At 39.2% G+C, this 19,771-nt stretch overlaps 1 protein-coding gene across 1 annotated transcript in view; it reads right to left on the bottom strand.

Annotated features, from left to right (window-relative positions):
* Positions 1 to 4,126: 4,126 nt before the first annotated feature.
* Arcn1 (archain 1) overlaps positions 4,127 to 19,771 on the bottom strand; it is a 32,208-nt gene continuing 16,563 nt past the window's right edge. Inside the window, exons 3-10 of the mRNA XM_047518758.1 lie at positions 19,201 to 19,380; positions 18,859 to 19,064; positions 17,206 to 17,370; positions 13,546 to 13,711; positions 11,479 to 11,626; positions 10,594 to 10,702; positions 7,715 to 7,919; positions 4,127 to 6,021 (exon numbers count right to left, since the gene is read on the bottom strand). Of these exons, the coding sequence (XP_047374714.1) occupies positions 5,932 to 6,021; positions 7,715 to 7,919; positions 10,594 to 10,702; positions 11,479 to 11,626; positions 13,546 to 13,711; positions 17,206 to 17,370; positions 18,859 to 19,064; positions 19,201 to 19,380 (1,269 nt within the window). The 3' untranslated portion in view covers positions 4,127 to 5,931. The remainder of the gene's footprint in view (positions 6,022 to 7,714; positions 7,920 to 10,593; positions 10,703 to 11,478; positions 11,627 to 13,545; positions 13,712 to 17,205; positions 17,371 to 18,858; positions 19,065 to 19,200; positions 19,381 to 19,771) is intronic.

The raw sequence follows: 19,771 nt of genomic DNA, 5'->3' as shown, positions 1-19,771 counted from the left end.
CTATTCCAAGCCTCATCACGAAAAGCCGTAAATGAGATTGAGAATCCTGTACATCAGGCTTCACGGAGTTTCCTAAGAATAGGTAAAGAAGAAGGCATGTCAAAGTGCAATCTGTAAAGCAAATGAAAACTGAGTGGAGTTACCATCAGCTTGCTGATTAGCTCCACCACACCACAGATTTACTGGATTACAGGTGGTCAGTGGGGAGGCAGGCTAGAGACACATACCAGCCTATATAGTAGTTTGGGTCTTTGAAGAGTGGGCGTTAATAAGAAAAAAAAAAAAAAAGAGGTGCACTTAACATTTAAGAGCAACCTAGAAACTGAGCCTGCTCAAAGTCATTCTCCATCTCAACCCCCACTTGGAAATCGAATGCTGACAGTGGATCCTTAACTTGCAAAGCCAATTCTTGCCCCAGGAGACTGGCTGGGAGGCCCCAGGGAGCTGAACTCAGCTAGACTGGACCTCTTTAACCTGAATGCTATAGAGGGATTCCAGAGACTCTTCCTGGCTGAAGGAAGGAGCAGGAAACCCCCAAGTCTGGTCTAATTCCAGCTGAATGGATAGCAAAAAATAAATTGTCTCTTTTAGATGGAGAAGCCTTGTTTTGATTTGGTGGTTTTAGTTTATACCCCCTCTCCCTAACCCAGAAACAGCAGGAGGCTGAACAGCAGGAATCTCTGGTCACTCATTGACAGGGCTAGCATTAGCAGGGGGCCCTCTAGGGTCAGAGGCTGATTCCAGCCAAGTAGTGGACAAGATGGGGGCGGGGAGAGGGTGCTCTCTGTTGCTACCTGTAACGGGACAGTCAGGTTCCTGGACACACCGTGGGTACCATGAAACTCCAGGGTTTGGGAGGCAAGTCTCTTTTTCTTCCTCTGTTCATACAGTTTGAGGTTCATGAAAGAATTTTAACTTGGCCAGTCTTTATGATGCAGATCACAACAGTAATTTTCAGTCTATTCTGGTGTGTTTAAAAAGAAAAAGAAACAAAATTGTTGTATCCCATATGCCAACACCCAGCATTTGTGGAGGGGCTCAGGTTGGGGCACCTCAGAACTTTTCACTTCCAACCCTACTTCCTCTTTTCTGTCTCTGTAAGGAAGAATTTCAAGGAATAATCAAGCTGGTCACAGAGGCAGCTGCTGCAGAGGCAGGAGGTTGAAACAGCACCCGAACTGTCCTCCCAATCCAGGGACCAGCTGACCCCTGTGAAGGCTCCGTGCAATGTGTCCTCTCTCCTGCTGTGTCGGGTCTCTATGTTCCCACAGTGAGAGCACTCAGGGGACTGAAGACCTACCACCCCCACCCCTCCACCCTCTTCCCACTCCACATCTGGAGCCCATCAAAAAACTCAGTGCTCTCTCACAGTTACGCAAGAGGTGGAGCAGCTGGGAGCTCAGGAAAGGGGGAGGAAGAGAGAAGAAAGCAGAAAACAGCTTTCCAGGCATGCTTCAGACTTTCCGAAATGGAAGCAGGGGGAGAGGGCAAAGACTGGGTGTGGAAGGAAGACTGAATTTTTTTTCAAGGCCTCTGCATTTGGCTATGAATGTCAGGAGTGGATTTCCACACTCCTCCTGCCTTTGCCTTGGCATATTTCCCACTCTGTCCCTGCTCTCAAACTGTACTCCCTCTACCCCAAAAAGAGGTGATTGTTGCTCATACAACCAGCAGTTCCTGTAGATCACACCCTCTCCCAGAAAGCTACTCCTTTCTGACTTATTTAGATCCTGAACTCAGGCATCATTAGTGTAGGTGTGGTAGCAGTAATGATGCCAAATAACTCGCCACATTCGACTTGGGAAAATGTTCAAACTTTGTCTCAGTAGCTGCAAAGAAGCAGAAGCTTCTCAGCTTGTCTTAGAAAAACTGCACAATCCACACTTCTACCCAAATCTAATGACTCCAAACCGAGTGAGAGACCTGGGTAGGACAGATGACTGGTCCTGTGTCTGTGACTTAGGCTCTTCCTGTAGGTGGAAAAGAACAAGGATTCAGGGGTGGGGGTGCAGTCAGTGGTAGAGTCTGTTGCATTAGCTCCAGGCCTGCCTTCAATTCCCAGCATCACATACATTTGGACAAAAGAATGGGAGACAAGACTTGCTTCCATTCTCTTTGCCTTGAATTTGTAATGTCTCCTTCAAACAGCTCCTGTCCTGGTTTGGAAACCAACCTGATCACACAGAATATATCTAGAGGTGCTTTCCAGAACTGGATTATACCACTTAGGGGTTAAACAGTTAGCCTACCCTACAAACGGGTGGACAAAAACCTTTCTTGGTGGGGGGTGGGAGGAATGACCTCAGTTTCTGAAAAGTGCCTGGTAGTTTGACTTGTATTTGTGAGAGGAAAAACAGCCTGCAATGGGAAAGTTAGTCAGATTTCCCTAAAAGCCTGCCTTATATCTATCACTAACTCCCCAGGGTAAGATAGGAGAGCTTGCAGAGATGGGGCTCTGCCCTTGAGTAATAGGAATACACAGCAACCAACCTACTTGTAGATCCAATAGGAATTTCAAAGCTCTACAGTTGTAAATGTATTTGCCCAATGAGGTAAAAAGAAATGGACACGTGTGGGGAGTGTTGCTGGAAGACAGATGTGCATAGTATAGAGGAGTCAATTCTGAGTTTTTGCCTCCCTCCTATGCCCAGTACTGGGGATTGAAGGCAGGGCCTCACACATACTAGGCAAGTGCCCTACCACCGAGCAACATCCCCAGCCCCATTTCAGTTTGGTTCCTCCAAAGCCTACCTGAAAATAAACCATACTCCCCACTCTCATTTAGACCCATTATCACTAGTTGTAGTTAACACAGGTCTAGCTTAGAAAAGGACTTCATAAGCAGGTAATCACTGTTTCCAGTTGGACTTCTATTTTTTTGAAGATGAGGACTATTTCTCTATCTCCTTAAAATAAGCCCTGCCAGATGTGAATTTAAACAAAAGGCTATTCTACATCAACCCTGGAAATCTCTCAGATCCTACTCATCCATTTAGAGGCAAAATTTCCATCAGAGATGGCACAGGTTGAGATTTGGGGTTTGTTGCTACCGGGAGTAATCTTTTTAAGATGGAATTCCTGTCCATAGAGGTATGATCCCTACTTTCTCTACATGGGATTAATTAATCCAGAGCATGAACCACAAGCCTCCTACATTAAACAGAATGTTTGACTAGATCTATTTTGCTAGACTCCCTCACAAAAGGCCAAAGAAAAGTCCATGTGATACCATAGAGGGACTAGCAATCCTAATCATGCCAGGTGTGGCATGATTTTGGTATTCTTCATTATATTGAGGTTACAATCTCAGCAAGGCAAGCCACATTTTAGCACCATTAAGTCAGATACTATCTCATTAAGAAAAAAAAATTTCATAATCTTGACTTTTACCATTAAAATTTTTTCATTTCAGACATTTATTATTCATAGGGAGAATATCTGCTTTCCTAACAATTTGTTAACATTCAATAGTTTTCCAAGTTAAATAAGAGGCATAATAAAGTACACCTTCTCTGAGGGATTTACCAACAATTCCCAAGGCATTCATTGTACCTCCCTCGCTCACTTTTTTTTTTTTTTTTTTGTACTAGGAATTTGAGCCCAGGACTTCATGCATGCTAGCCAAGTACTCTACCATTGAGCTATATCCTGAGCCTTTTTTAAATTTTGAGACACAAATCTTGCTAAGTTTCCTGCCTTAGCCTCCAAGTACCTAGGATTATAGTGGTGTGCCACTGTGCCCAGCTCCTGGTTCATGTCTTACACTGCCTAGTAAGGAGAAGGCTCCAGGATGCAGAATAACATCATTCTTTAAAGATGATACATTATTTCTGATTGTACAATTGCCACTGACAAAAATAAGATTTCACCCCCCCCCAAGTAAAAAATAGCATCAAATTCAAGAGTTATGTTGTCAGGAATATATGTGTGTATGTACTCAAATGTAGAAAGCACACGAGGCACGATACCTATAAAATGGAGGAAAAGGCAATGAATACTCTTGGATAGAGATTATTTTCTCTTAAAAAAAAAAAAAGCATCATTAATCTTTAATCTCAGATCCTATTACAGCATCCTGAATCAGCAAGCAGACACCAAAGTGTGAGTCAAGAGCCTATTAAACATCTCATTTTATAATACTCTTTATTTGATTAAAGAATTTACTTTCTTTGTGTACACTGGAATGTTATATTCCCTATGTATTTTACAGGGTTACAAAATGTCTCTCATTTTAAATATTACCCCAAAAGTAATTTCAGAAAAAAAAATTTGTGAAATTAAACTTGACTTTTTAAAAATCATATAGACAAGCAACTCTCAAACAAAACTGGATTAATAAGATTTCTTGCCTACTTAACTACATGACAGACATCTTGTCCCAGTCCCCTTCCTCAGAAAAACCTCATGTGGAAACCAAACTAGAGATAAGGATTCTTCCCTGATGCAGTTAGGGGAAAGGGAAAGGCCAGAAATTTCTTTGGCAAGCAATTCCAGCCATGGCCATTTGTGACTGCTTTGCTTCAAGTACAGTACTCTTTGCAGGGAGGGCCAGATGTTCAGATGGAGCAGTGCTCTCCAAACACAAAGAGCAAGAGGTCATCTATGGTCACCTGCCTTTTCACACTGCCAGGGGCTGCAGGCCTGCAGCCACTCAACCCCCACCCTACCAAGTGCAATACTGGGTTAAAGGTCAAAGCTGGGCTGGCTGATGTTCTCCATTGAAAAAGTAATGGATGAAATGGAGCTAAGAAACAATCATTACAAGAGACACTCACAAGGTTTAGGGGGAGGAAAAAGATTTCAGAGACAGGGACAGACAGGCTGGTGGAAACTGCTGGATTGGCTGCAAGGAAATATGGTACACAAGAATAATCCCTACACAGCTAATATAATCAACTGCCTCTTGAAATACTACAACTTCAGTGGTGAGATGGAGTTTCTCTGATAGTTCAGGGCTAAATGGACTGGCACAAAGACTCACTGAACCCACAGTCCACAAAATCATAACCTCTTTTCTGCTAGAAAGGAGAGGACTGATGAAAGAGCAACCAGGAAGAGGAAGGTGATGAACTTGAGGAATGTAAGTGGATTATAAAGGTTGTTTTGGCTCAAGTACCCAAAATGTAGAGAACTGGAAGCTTGAAGGGTTGTACTAGCAGCAGACATGATTACATGTGGATGTGAAATTCCTTACTGAACATAACCATTCTTCTCTTAGACATCCTGGAGAGGGGACTGCACCATCTGAAAGCTGCTTCTCAGTTATTTTTAATATTCACACAAGTAGGAAGGAACAGGCCTTAAAAGGAAAACAACTTGGCAAATAATGGAGGGATGGATGGCCAAGGGAAAAGGATAAAAAACAACCTTATCTTTTTAACTTCTAGACTCCATACCCCTTAAATAGTTCACCTGTTTTGTCCAAAAATCAATGGGTTAGATAACCTTTGTTCCAGGAGTGCCATATACAATGCCTATGTACAGATGATCCCAGTGCTTGATTGAATGTATAGAAAGAAAAGCTAATGGTAAAGGAAAGGAGTATGAAAGATTAAAATTTTCTACAGAGAAAACTTTTAAAAACAAAGTATGAAATATAACTATATTTAGGGATTAAAAGGAGCAACTTAGGCGAAGGCAAGGTGTTTACAGGGGCATTCTCTGGAGAGCTTGCTTTACTGCTGGCCAGTAAAATCTGCCAAAGAAATCAGCAGCCTTTCCCTTTATGTTTGTGTCATTTCTTTATCGAAGAATGTCTCCATGACACTGAAACACTGGGGGTGAGTTGAGGGTCCTTGCGCGCAGAGAACGTGCACTGTATCAGAAAAAAGGGTCTCCAATGGCTTGTAAATTTGGAAAAATTCTTCAGCCACTTTTGGCTTCTTCTTTATAAATCTGAAAATTTTTCTTTCTGGTTCTTTCTTCTTGGTACTACAGGATTTCATACTTATCCACTAGGAAAGTGGTCTCTGTGGAAAACCTGACAGGGCTGTTTCCATCTACCTGGGTCACTTTGGTAACCTAGGAAAATAAACAAAAAGTTGTAAAGCAAAAGGAAGATAATTCTAGTCTCCAAAAAGCTAACTAAATCCTCATTACAGATCAAATTCCCTAAAAGTAGTATTAGAAGTAGCTTAGAAATACTAAAAATTCTTTAATTCATAACTGCAGTTCACTGTATAACCCTTCCCCTTCAACATGACTCATTTGCTCTCTAGAAAGAGAAAGGACAATTGTTGTCATGAGATGTACAGCAGAATTAATGATAGGAAGTAAAAGCTCCAGAATGAGTGGCCATAGCCCAGCTACCCAGAGAAACTATGAAATCACTGACATTCTATCAGGATGATCAACTAACATGTTAACCCAAATTTCGATGTTTTAATTCTTTAACATTATTCATTTCTCTGTTCAAAAAATTCTGTGTTCAATGTATAATCCACTAAGCTATCCCAAGATACTGACTTTTTAAGGCATGGCTAGCTCCTTTCAATGAGATTCTTTTTCTAATAATAATAAATTTGAGTTTAATTAATTACCTGTAACAATGACACCTGTAATGACAATACATTACACAATACACAAACAAAACACAATACATGAACCACTGATTTAATATTTTCTAATAAGGTTCTGAGAGAGTAATCATATTGTTCTAATCATTGAATGGTCCCAAATAGGAAAACCATTTTGGGTTTAATCTCCCACCAGGCATAGTGGTACATGTTTGTAATTCCAGCAGCTCAGAAGGCTTAAGGCAAGAGGATGGCGAGTTCAAAGTCAGCCTCAGCAAAAGCAAGGCACTAAGCAACTCAGTGAGACCCTGTCTCTAAATAAAATATGAAATTGGGCTGGGGATGTGGCTCAGTGGTCAAGTGTCCTTAAGTTCAATCCCTGGTACAAAAAAAAAGTATCTCCCAATACTGATGGGGTTATGCCACTAACTGAGAAGATTGAGTACTACTCTTCAGATTCAAAAGATGAAGCTGTAACTTCCCAAGCACTTCCCAGGGAAACAGAGACCCCATGGGAAGATAAGGTAATGCCAGAGCAATAAGACAAAGTTTGCAACAGAAATGGTTCATGATTATTTGCTATGGTTCATGATTAAGAGAGATATGCTATAAAAAATCTGAAAATTGGCAAGTACAAATTATGACACAATGAAACTCACTATTTTATATAATATACAACAAAAAATCCTGAGCTACAGATGTGACTCAGTGGTAGAACACTTGCCTAGTGTTCTACCCCCAACACTGGGGGTTCGGGGCGGAATCCCCAGTGGGGGTCACAGTGCTAAGAGCAAACATGGGGATTCATGCATGCTAGGGCAAGTGTTCTACCAAGGAGCCACATCCCCACTCTTAAAACTTTCTTTCATTTCTTGGGTAGAACTGATAACAAGGCATTACAAAATCATGCATCGAGTGTTCTAACAAATGGATTTTAAATATATGAGGTTTAAGGAGACAACTAAGTGTACATCCCACAAGTACTTTAATGCACACTCTATAATCAATTTTTTTTTTTGTCTGATCTACACAGGAAATCTTAGGTGAAGCAGGTGAGAAATTTGACCATAAACAGTCAGAAATGGAATCTGCAGGGGACATTAGCCTTTCTGATTTTTGCTCTGACATGAAGCCATACTACCCAAAAGCCATCTATCCCACTCATCTTCTCATATAAGCAATCTATTAAAATGGAGTACCTGTATGTTACAATAATTTTTTTTGGAGATGAAAGAAACTTGAACAGGGAAGAAGTCATTAGGCTGCCCAGCAATACTAAATTCCAGGCTGCCACTCTTATTTTTGGCATCAATCACTGGCAGGCACCACTCCAAGGTATTTCGTCGACTGTCATGTCGATATTCCCCATCGATCTCGCCAATCACTGGTGCACCAACACCCGATCTGTCATGAGAAACATCTGGTCAAGTTAGGTGTCCAGAGTTTGAAGAACTCCAAGGAAAATCAACCCCAAATTGGATCATGCTTCTCAAATTCAGCTTCAAATTTTCTAGGACTGCAGTTTTCATGCAGTCCTAGAAGAGACTCCCTAATAAAAACTTCAAGGATCAAAGTCCCAGCACCCTGGCTAAGGATCTTCCTCAATTCTCTACAGATACAGGTATATACAACAATAGGTACTTGGCAGATAGACCTGCGAGTTAGCAAGGGACTGAGACTGCAAATGAGTGAAGCAGGGTATGTTTCCAAAAATCCTACACTAATGATTTGTTATAATTTAAACAGAATTCAACTCTCTTTAAAGGTAACAATGGAGAATAAAGCAGGTTAACAGTGTGAGGGGGTGGCAGTACTTTAAACACCAATAATGGAGATGAATTTTGATTTGAGAGAATCTGTTTTCAGTAAATTGCAGAAGTTTCAAAACTGACTGAACCTGATGCCAATTGGTTTATTTCATTTATAATCCAGTAACTGGACTCTTATTTGATAAATGGAAGCACAATTATTCCTGGGCAAAGTGAAAACATAATGGGAGAAAAAGATATATGGTTGTTTTTATTCTACAAGAGAATCAGGGCTAGTTAGGATGTACTTTGTACCCCCACCCATGGCTAACAGGCAGTGTCACCAACTCCTACACATTCTAAATATACCATCTTTTAATTCACTAGTGACATTCAATGCTTGTATTAGGGGAAGGGTAAATACGGGGAGACACAGAAAGCTTAAGGGTGGCATAAGACATTTATTAACTCTTCCCTATCAATTTTATGGTCCTAGTTCTTTTATATCCCTTCTCTGTGCCCCTTATTCCAACTCTGATCTCTTCAACTTTGATCAGTTGTAGACAAAGGAGTAAAATGCCATCTAAGGGTCTCTTCTAGAGACCATTGCAAAATTGAACCAAGACACAGGAAACCACCATAACCACAATTATAGTGTAGACAGAGAGGCCTAAAGATTGTGGCAATCTAAAAATAGTCTAGTAAAATAAATCTCCACAAACAAAACCCCATATGTTACCAACGCCCAAATCCTACCATGGTTCGAGGCAGCCATCTATATTGTTCTACAAGAATAACCGAGTTGTAAATAAGATAGTTACCCCATTAAAGGGGATATTGGTAATTAAGTATATCTTTAAAAATGGAAATAAGAGCAGGGCACAGTGCTGCATGCTTGTAATTCCAAAGGCTCGGGAGGCTGAGGCAAGAGGATTGTGAGAGCAAAGTCAGTCTCAGCAACTTAGCAAGGTCCCAAGCTATTTAGTGAGATCCTGTCTCTAAATAAAATATAAAAAAGGGCTGGGGATTTGGCTCAGTGGTTAAGTGCTCCTGGGTTCAATTCCCAGTACAAAAAAAAGGAAATAATAATGACTAAAACCAGACATGACAATGTAAAGGCCTGAATTATCAAAAAGTGAACAGAATTATAAATAAAGTTAGTACCATTTTCTCTACAATAATAGTTAAGCAATATAACAGTAAAGATCCTCTAAGAATATACTCACTGTTTTTCATAATCAAACCTTGTACTTATTTGGGGATAGGGCAGCTGGATTCACTGACGAAGTACAAATGTACAACTCATGGAAAATGTAACTGAGGGGGGCGGGAGTTGTAGCTCAGTGGTGGAATGCTTGCCTAGCATGTGTGAGGCACTGGGTTTGATCCTCAGCACCGCATATAAAAAAATAAATAAAATAAAGGTCCATCAGCACCTAAAAATATATATTAAAAAAAAATAAAAAAAGAAAGTATAACTGAGGAAATAAACTTGAGGTAGAGAGTATTTCCTGATGATCCTAGAGAGTAGGACATTTAAATGCACAGGAAAAAATTACTAGAATTAAATTTTGGGGGGGTGACATTTTCATTTTCTTGATTGTGTTGACAGTTTCAAAGGTATATGTGTCAAAACTTAACCACAATGCACAACTTAAATATGTATAGTTTATTATATGTAAATTATTTTTAAAACTATTAGAAAATTTACTGAAACTAATGTAGATATTTTGTTTCAACAAAAATCAACAATTCCACTGAACATACTCTCATCTTTAGTGATAGTTCAGAAAGCAAGTGAAAAATAAAAATTCAGTCTGACAGACTCAGTTTCTTTGAAACTTACAAAACAAAACAGAGATGTGACTCAAAAGTGGCTTCTCCTTCTGGAAACCTTCATTACCACATGAAGAAGCTAAGAGGTAATGCCCAGTTCCAGAACTAAAACTGGCTTTTTTGTTTGATTGGTTTGGTCTGAAAGTTGAAGTGTGTACACTCAATGTCTTTTAACAAATGTATGCAGTCCTGTAAGCACCATCAAAATCAAGTCACAGAACATTTCCATCATCCCCTGTAGTTCCCTCCTGTCCTTTCGTAGCCAAATACCTTCCCCTTTACCTCCTGATCTCATTCCAAGAGCACCATCTTTTCCAGAAAGTCTTGGAAGTACAATCATATTGTAGGCAGGCTTTTGTGTCCTGCTTCTTTTACAACTGGTCTTTTTAAAAAGCAAATATCTTAGAATACACTGGAAGCAAGGTGTTTCCTCCAAAAAGACCAGTTCTATGAGCTAACATAGGGAACATGATCATGAGGAGGACACCACTTACGGAAGTGGGATGGTGATAACTACATCATTCAGCTCTAAATTATCTTCTTGTAGCTCATATTCTATGTTGACATCACAGCCGTTTCCACTCTCAGAGGGCCAGCAATTAACTGAGGAGTAAAACAAAGCAGTCATACTAGAACATCAAAAAAAGCGAAACTGCCTCTTGATATTTTGACTAAAATCAAGTGTAGAAAAAGAGTGGATAAAAGGTGAGACAGCAAATCCAAGCTAATTAACATCTGCAGGCCTAAAACATCCTAATATAAACTATATTAAACATAATGGTCCCAAAACCAAAGCCATGAAAAATTTAAGTGAAGCCAGGCACACTGTTGTGCACACCTGTAATTCCAGTTACCCAGAAGGCCAAGGGAAGAGGATTGCAAGTTCAAGGCCAGCCTGGGAAACTTAGTGAGAACCTATTTAAAATGGAGGGGAAAAAAGGGGTAGGGGGGCAGGCAAGGTGGCCTGAGAGGCTGTCAGGAGGATCTCAAGTTCAAAGCCTGCCTCAGCAAAAGTGAGGCACTAAGTAACTCAGTGAGACCCTATCTCTAAAAAAATATTTAAAATAGGGTGGGGGATGTGGCTCAGTGGCCAAGTGCCCCGAGTTCAATCCCCAGTACCTAGTCCCCACAAAATAGAGGGGTGGGATAGGGAAGTAAGGGCTGGGAATATAGCTTACTGGTAGAGTGCCTCTGGCTTTAATATACAATACCACAAGAAAACAAAAACAAAAATTAAAAACAAATGATTAAAAACAATTTTGAAAGAAGATCATTTTGTCAAAAATAACTTCGCTATGGCAAAATGATAAAAGTATACAAGATAGGATTATTTCAAGTTCTCAGTGTATGGCTCAATGGAAATGGTCAGAGGCACTTACTTGTCAATGGAATAAAAGATTCCTCTGTGGTCTGTAGTCTCCACTTTAGCACTCCTACATCACTATTGACTGGAAATGACTTCTCTGGATTCTTTAAGCCAATTAGAGACTCTGAGGTGAAAAGTTTTTTATCCACATTTGGATGGGTCTGGAATGAGACAGGAAGGAAAACTTAGGTTCAGAAAGGATAAGACAAGAAATAAACTCCCTCTGGGCTTATGTGGCCCATAATCTAAACATTTAACATAAGGTGTCTAAACTGGGCACAGTGGTACATACCTGTAATCCCAGCAGCTCAGAAGGCTGAGGCAGGAGGATTGCAAGTTTGAGACCAGCCTCAGAACTTAGCAAGGCCCTAAGTAACTTAGCAAGACCCTGTCTCTAAACAGAATATAAAAAAGGGTTGGGGATGTGGATCAGGTGTTAAGCATACCTGGGTTCAATCTCCGGTACCAAAAAAAATGAAACAATTTATAACTGAAAAAGTCAAAGACCAAAAACCAAGTCCTTTCCAAATACTTCACAGGGAGCTGTTTCTAGCAGAAGACTAAATCACGGGATAGGGGTGTAGTTTAGTGGTGAAGCTCTTGCCTAGCACAAAAACAAGTGCACAAAGACCTAGGTTTGATTGCTAGCACCACACACGCACATACACAAAGGATGACTGAGGTCAGATGATAATCAGCTGCCAGGATCAGATAGCAGTCTTGGCCTTATATAAAACAGATAAGAGAGCGAAAAGTTCTACATAGAGTCTAGTTGCAATTTTGCCTTAGAGAACTTAAGTTATTCAAACTCAGGTCATTAAGATTGCCTGATCTTTTTAGCTAGGTATGGTGGCACAAGTGTGTAATTCCAGGCAGGAGGACCACAAATTCAAAGCTAGCTTCAGCAACTTAGCCAGGCCCTAAGCAACTTAGCAAGACCCTGTTTCAAAATAAAAAATAAAAAGTGCTGGGGATGTGGTTCAGTGGTTAAGTACACCTAGGTTTAATCGCTGGTTGGAAAAAAAAGTGTTAAAAGAAATCGAGAAATTATATTAGGAGAAAAAAAGAAAAATAAATCATTTCTGAGTAGCAGTCCACATATACTTTAATAGCAAGCAAATCTTTTGTAAAATTATAAAACCACCACCTCCAGAAGAGAACTCTGCTGACTATGGGGGCAAACAGGCAAAAATACACTTTTCTCTGAAAAGGTTTTGTTGTTGAACAAGATGTAAAATCAACCACCTAAATAAAATGTGACAAGAACCACCATAATAAGAAGATAAAAAGGGCTCAAATACTTTTAATACTTGGAACACATATTTATTTTTTAAGAATCTTATGCACTTTTCAAATATACCATCACTAGATACTGCCATTCAGCTAATAAAACAAACACTGGCAGTTTATAAAAGACAGTATGACTAAATTTATTGTCATACCTGTTTTAATAAAATACCTCCTTATGAAGTTTTTCGTTTTTTTAAAACAAATTTAACCCACTGAGGCACATCTCCAGCCCTTTTTACTTTTTGAGGCAGGTATTGTTAAGTTGCTCAGGGTGGTCTAGAACTTTTGATCCTCCTGTATAGGCCTCCGGAGTCACTGGGATTATAGGCATGTGCCACCATGTCTGGCAAAAAGAAACCTATATTTTAAGTAATAACCTAAATGTATTATTTTACTTATATAGTTAAACATCTCTATCCCTCTATTGTTAGTGATATGAAGTCGCCTACTAAATTTCAAAATGATCTTTCATTCAATCCCAATATTAAAAAGCCATTCTAATATTTCTACTGTCAATCACTCTCAGAAACCACTGTATGTAATAATGTAATATATTAACTTCTTTCCTATGCATCTACAATGGCACTAGCTCTATTACTTCAATAATTTTCTGTATTCTGTGATTCATAGGAGGAGTTTAGCTGAGAAACACTGTGCTTTGGGTTAGGAATGTAGCTTGGTGATGGGGCACTTGTCTACTATGTATAAGGCCTGGCTCAATCCCTAGCATTACAAAAAAAAATTAAGATTATGACAACTATGTTGGGTTTACCAAAGTCTAAATACATACCTGTAGCTGTACCCCTTTCTTATCTTCATTTTCCACATGAAGCCGAATTCGGCCAAATTTGTCATCTGAGATCCTAAGCATGATCATGCCATGCAATTCCATATTCTGTAATCCTCCATCCCGTCCACAGGTTAGCGTGATCTTTTCTTCAATCTTCATATGCACGCTATAAAGAAAAAGTAGTTAATTTGTTGAGTAAGGCAGAAATCAAAACACTCTTTCTCCAGGGTTTAATGGTGATTAGCCAACAATATTTTTAAAAAAAATTTTTAGTTGTAAATGGATATAATAACTTCATTTTATTTATTCATTTATTTTTATGTGGTGCTGAGGAGCGAACCCAGTGCCTCACACAAGCTAGGAAAGCACTCTACCATTAAGTCACAACCCTAGCCCCCAACAACCATTTTTAAGATGTTGCTCTTTATCAAAATTTAAAGCATTATTCTCTTTGATTCAGCAATTCCTCTCTAGAAATTTTTTCTAAAAATATATTTTCACCTGTGCAAAGCAAAGTATTGTTATTTATTGAAAAATTGTTTGTAGACTGGGTATGGTAGTACACACCTGTAACCCAAGCAACTTTGGAGGCAGAGACAGGAGAATGCAAGTTTGAGGCCAGCTTGGACAACTTAGTGAACCCTTGTTTCAAAATAAAGGGCTGGAGATATGGTTTAACAGAGTCACAAAACAAAACAACAACAACAAATACTATTAACAACAACAAAAAGAATCATTTGTAATAAGAAAAGTTTAAATGTCCATCTGTGGGGAACTGTTTAAATACATAAAGGGATATCCACATGAACGAGTACTAGGCAGCTGTGGATTTGGGGGAGAAAAAAACTGAAAAATCTTTTTCCTTGAAAACAATTGTAAACTTTTAAAAAATTAGCTGGGCACAGTGGTGTATGCCTGTAATCCCAGAGTCTTGGGAAACTGAGAAAGGAGGATTGCAGGTTTAAAGCCAGCCTCAGCAACCTGGCAAGACCTTAACTTAGTAATACCCTGTGCAACTGAGTTATGGTTCAGTGGTTGAGCCTCCCTGGGTTCAATCCCTGGTTAAAAATAATAGTAATAAACCTTAAGAAATTAAAAAATAAGCAGGCCATGGTGGTGCACATCTGTAATTCCAGCTACTTGGGAGGCTGAGACAGAAAGATCCAAAGTTCCAGCCAGGGCTGGGGATATAGCTCAGTTGGTAGAGTGCCTGCCCCGCAAGCACAAGGCCCTGGGTTCAATCCCCAGCACCGCAGAAAAAAGAAAAAAGAAAAAAAAAAAAAAAAAAAAAACAACCCAAAGTTCCAGCCAGCCTATTTTTAATTTTGAGAGACCCTGTCTCAAAACAAATACTAAAAAGGCCTGAGGATGTAGAGCAGTGAGTGGTAGAGCACCCATGGGTGCTCCAGCATTACTACTACTACTACTACTACTACTAATCCCTAAATGAGGATATTACTATTTACAAAATAATTAAATGCAAAAAAGCAATTGCATAATGTGTCTAGAATGCTGTTTAGCTTTTCTTTTCTTTTTTTTTTCTTTTTGCTACCAGGGATTGAACTCAGGGGTACTGATCCATTGAGCCATATCCCTAGCCCTTTTTTACATTTTATTTTGAGACAGGGCATCACTAAGTTGCTCAGGGACTTGCTAAGTTGCCGAGGCTGGTTTTGAACTCTTGATCCTTCTGCTTCAGCCTTTCAAACTGCTGGGATCTGAGCCATGGCACCTGGCTAGAATGCTGCTGCTTTGTATAAAAAGATGAAAAGAAGCCAGGCACAGTGGCACAGTCTGTAATCCTAACTACCTAGGAGGCTCAGGTAGGATGATCATAAGTTCAAGGCCTGCTTGGGCAAATTTGCAAGACTGTCTCAAAATAAATAGAAAAGGCTGGGGATGTGGCTTGGTGATTGAATGCCCCTGGTTTCAATCCCCAATACCACAAAAACAAATGAACAAAAAAGCCTCATAAACATTTTTATTCTTCTATACATCATAGATCTCTTCAAAAGGATACACAAAAAGCTAGGTAATGTCAGTTCTTCCACAATGAAAACTTACATATCTAGGTAGGAGGAAGACATCTTATATTAACACTTTTTGAACCTTTTTAAATTTGTCCTATAGGAATATATAACTTAATAACAATACAAGTAAAATTAAAAAGTGTTGCTATATGGGTGACTATTAAGTACAACCTACCCAAATTCTGTGATAAAACTATTTTTAGTTGAGAGAACTGTGGAGGCTACAGTGAAAATTCATTCTCTATTTCCACCTCATTTTCCTCAAAACAAAGATTTCAATTCAAACTCAAGACCACAAAGGACTGTGTCTTAAGATAATGCAGGGTCCCGTTTGACCTTCACAAGCTTTTCTGCATTCAAGAGGTTCTTCATGATTAAAAAGAGTCGCAATCTCTAATACGTGATGGTCTCCAACCTTTGTTTAAAAGCATGATGCCTTTGTTTCACTCAAAGCAGCCAAGAGGAATAGTACAGGCACTTTAATAAGCCAAGAGAATTATCTGGACGTTAACTATTCATTTTCACACAGAACAGAACACCTAAAGAGTAAATACTCTGCTTTTATGTAGACCTAATTGAGGTACCCTCCCAGACTCATCTTTCACTTGACCTCAATACCATCAGCAACAGTAGAAGATCTGGGCTCAAGAGAAGAAATCTGAGTCATGAAAATGTGAACTTAACTGCCACTTAAAAATGTTACAAACCACTGGCCCAACCCTGAGATAAAAGACAAACCAAAATATTCTACACTGGGCTCAAATACTAAAAAGGCAAAATATGTTAACCTGCTGTTAAAGTTACTTATAAATTTTGGATTGAAGAATGGTTTTTCTTACAGTTTAATTAGAAAGACATGCCAAAATATAGTGTAGAGTCATCATAACTCTAGACTTCTCTCTCAAATCCATTTTCAAACTTTTTTGGTACTAAGGATTGAACTCAGGGGTGCTTTAACCACTGAGTTACATCCCCAGTTCTCTCTCTTTTTTTTTTAATTATTTTAATATTTATTTTTAGTTGTTGATAGACCTTTATTTTATTCATTTATTTATATGCGGTGCTGAGAATGAACCCAGTGCCTCACATATGCTAGGCAAGCACTCTACACTAAGCTACAACCGCAGCCCTTTTAATTTTTTATTTTGAGACAAGGTCTTGCCCAATTGCTGAGGCTGGCCTCAATCTTGGAATCCTCCTGTCTCAGCCTCCTGAGTTTCTGGAATTACCAAAAGCAGTAAATTCAAGCTCATTTTAAGAGACATGCTACACACTAGACATGAAGACAAGTCATTTTTTAATTTACCCAATAAAAGGTAATTCTAAACTTTGTATAAAATGGGTGACTTAGAGTCAGCCCCCAATCATGGTTAAAACAGAAAGAAAGAAAAAAGACCTTAGGTTAATATCTAGAATATATTCTGTATACATCTTTCAAATCAGGAAATCCCAAAAGGCACAAAATATGGGACTGAGGGTGTAGCTCGGTGATAGAGTACTTGCTCAGCATATGTGAGGTCCTGGGTTCAATCCCTAGTATACCACTCTACTCTTGACCCAAAAAAAAGAACTGAAAGAGGATTTTAAAAAAATGTAATGTTCTGAACTTACTGAAAGAATTAATACTTACCTTTCCATATTAATAGGCGGAGCATGCACTTTGGTTGCTTCAGAGGTACGTTTGCCTATATTAGAGGACATGATAGTTTCACCTTCAGATTTCAATTTGTCCACAAAGTTATCTACTTCCTTTCCTTTGGCTCCAAGTTTCAAAGCCTTGCTGGGGCCTGAAGGCCTAGGTGGAAGAATACAAAATAAGAACACATACACACACACACACACACATGCCCAAAACATTAATGGCTCCCATATCGAAGAAGCTTTCCCTGAAGCTATTCTTTTCTTTGGGGGTACTGGGAATTGAACTCAGGGGCAACTGACCACTGAGCCACATCCCCAGCCTATTTTGTATTTTATTTAGAGACAAGGTCTCACTGGTTGCTTAGCGCCTTGCCTTTGCTGAGGCTGGCTTTGAACTCATTGATCCTCCTGCCTCAGCCTCCCAAACCACTGGGACTACAGGCATGTGCAAACACACCTGGCTCCTGAAGCTATTCTTTAAGAGGAATATGAAGACTTAAATAGAAAATCCAAGCTTCTGGGGCTGGGGCTGTGGTTCTGTGGTAGAGTACTTGCCTAGCATGTATGAGGCACTGAGTTTAATTCTTAGCACCACATATAAATAAGTGAATAAAATAAAGCTCTATCAGCATCTCAGCATCTAAAAAAAATATTAAGGTGCTGGGGATATAGCTCAGTTGGTAGAGTGCTTGTCTCGCATGCATCAGGCCCCAGGTTCAATCCACGGCACCACCAAAAAAAAAAAAAAAAAAAAAAAAAAAGGCAATAAAATCTAAGCATCCTAGTGCTGGTGGACAAGTAGACTATGTCTACACAAACCTGACCAAACTGATAGTCATTATTAATATGTAAGCTTCAAGTACCCAGACCAAATGTTGGTTTTTTTTTTTTTTTTTGGTACCAAATATTGAACTCAGGGATGCTTCACCACTGAGTCACATCCTTAGTTAGCTCTTCCTATATTTTAATTAGAGACAGGATCTCGCTAAGTTGCTTAGGGCCTTGGTTAGTTGTTGAGGCTGACTCTGAACTCAAGATCCTTCTGTCTCAGTCTCCTGAGCTGCTGGGATTACAGGTGTGCACCACAGCATCTGGCCCAAATGTGCATTTTTAAAATATATATATATATATATATATGTTATACAGTTTCAGTTTTCAATGGATCTTTTGTTTTATTTATTTATATGTGGTGCTGAGGATCGAACCCAGTGCCTCACACGAGACAGGCAAGTGCTCTACCACTGAGCTACAACCTCAGCCCTCCCAAATGTGCATTTTTATAATCACATATGATCAGATGAAGACTGTAACTTCCATTCAGATAAAATTTTGCATATAACTTCAAGTAGTTCAGAAATTCCTTTTAAACATTAAGATTAAAAATCCATGTTCCACAGTTAAATATCCCCTCCCTTCCCCACATAAGGCAATTCTAGGGAAACTAAGGCTATGGCATGATTTGTAAAATAACTCTCTTTTACGTAAAAGGAATAATATCACATTCCTATATCTCCTTTATTCTCATATTTTATGTAGCCAAATTTATATCACATCTTACTTCATCAAGGCCCTCACTAATTACTAATCACCCCAAAGTACACAAATCCAGCTTTCCTCTGGCTGGTAATACACTGGATTATACCTAGCTGGTGCAGGTGCCACTTTTGGTTTATCAGTTTCAATGATGGTTTCTGTAATCATGGCAGCGGTGCTGCCTCCAGATACCGCAGAGCTACCAAATCCCCCAAATCCGGGTGCTTTTTTCCCTTGTCTCTCTGCATCTCTTCGGGCCTGTTGTAATTCTTTTGCTTTACGCCGCATCTCAGCCTTAGCTTCACGTTCTTGAGTCTATGAAAAGAGACATGTGGATATAACTTTGAGTACAATCTACATTATCAAGTAAAAACAGGAAAATCAGATTAGTGAAAGGAAAGTTAAAAGAAAGACATTCAAACCAGCAGTTGCAATGAAGACCCCCACTTACCTCTCTGACTGCTCTGAACACTTTTTCTTCATGAGAATCCATTTCTGTAAAGGTTCTGATCTGTGCCAGGTTAACATTCTCCCGGTATCCCAGAGCAACAATTTCATCAAAAGCAAAAATCAAATCAAAACAGTGCTCAGATATTTCATTCTCCTCTAAGGCTCGGCAATACTCCGGAATCTAATCGTGGACAGTAATGGAAAAGAAAGATTTTGTATGTATTAGCAGCTTTTCCAAGTCTTATTCTTTAAAGTACATAAATTTCAGTAAACCTGAATACCTTTCTTAGCTCCTTCCACTCTATTTTTTTTTAATTTATTTTTATTGTAAACAAATGGGATACATGTTGTTTCTGTTTGTACATGGAGTAACAGCATACCATTTGCATAACCATACATTTATATAGGGTAATGATGTTTAAATCATTATTTTTCCTTCCCCCACCCCTCCCATCCCTCTTTTCCCACTATACTTAGTCCCTCCTTCCTCCATTTTTGCACCCCTTCCACCCCCCATTTATGTGTCATCATCCGCTTATCAGCGAGATCATTTGTCCTTTGGATTTTTGAGA

The sequence above is a fragment of the Sciurus carolinensis genome, chromosome 11 (assembly GCF_902686445.1).
Source record: "Sciurus carolinensis chromosome 11, mSciCar1.2, whole genome shotgun sequence".
Lineage (NCBI taxonomy): Eukaryota > Metazoa > Chordata > Mammalia > Rodentia > Sciuridae > Sciurus > Sciurus carolinensis.
Note: the sequence above shows the minus strand (reverse complement) of the source record. Positions and strands in the feature narration are given on the sequence as shown.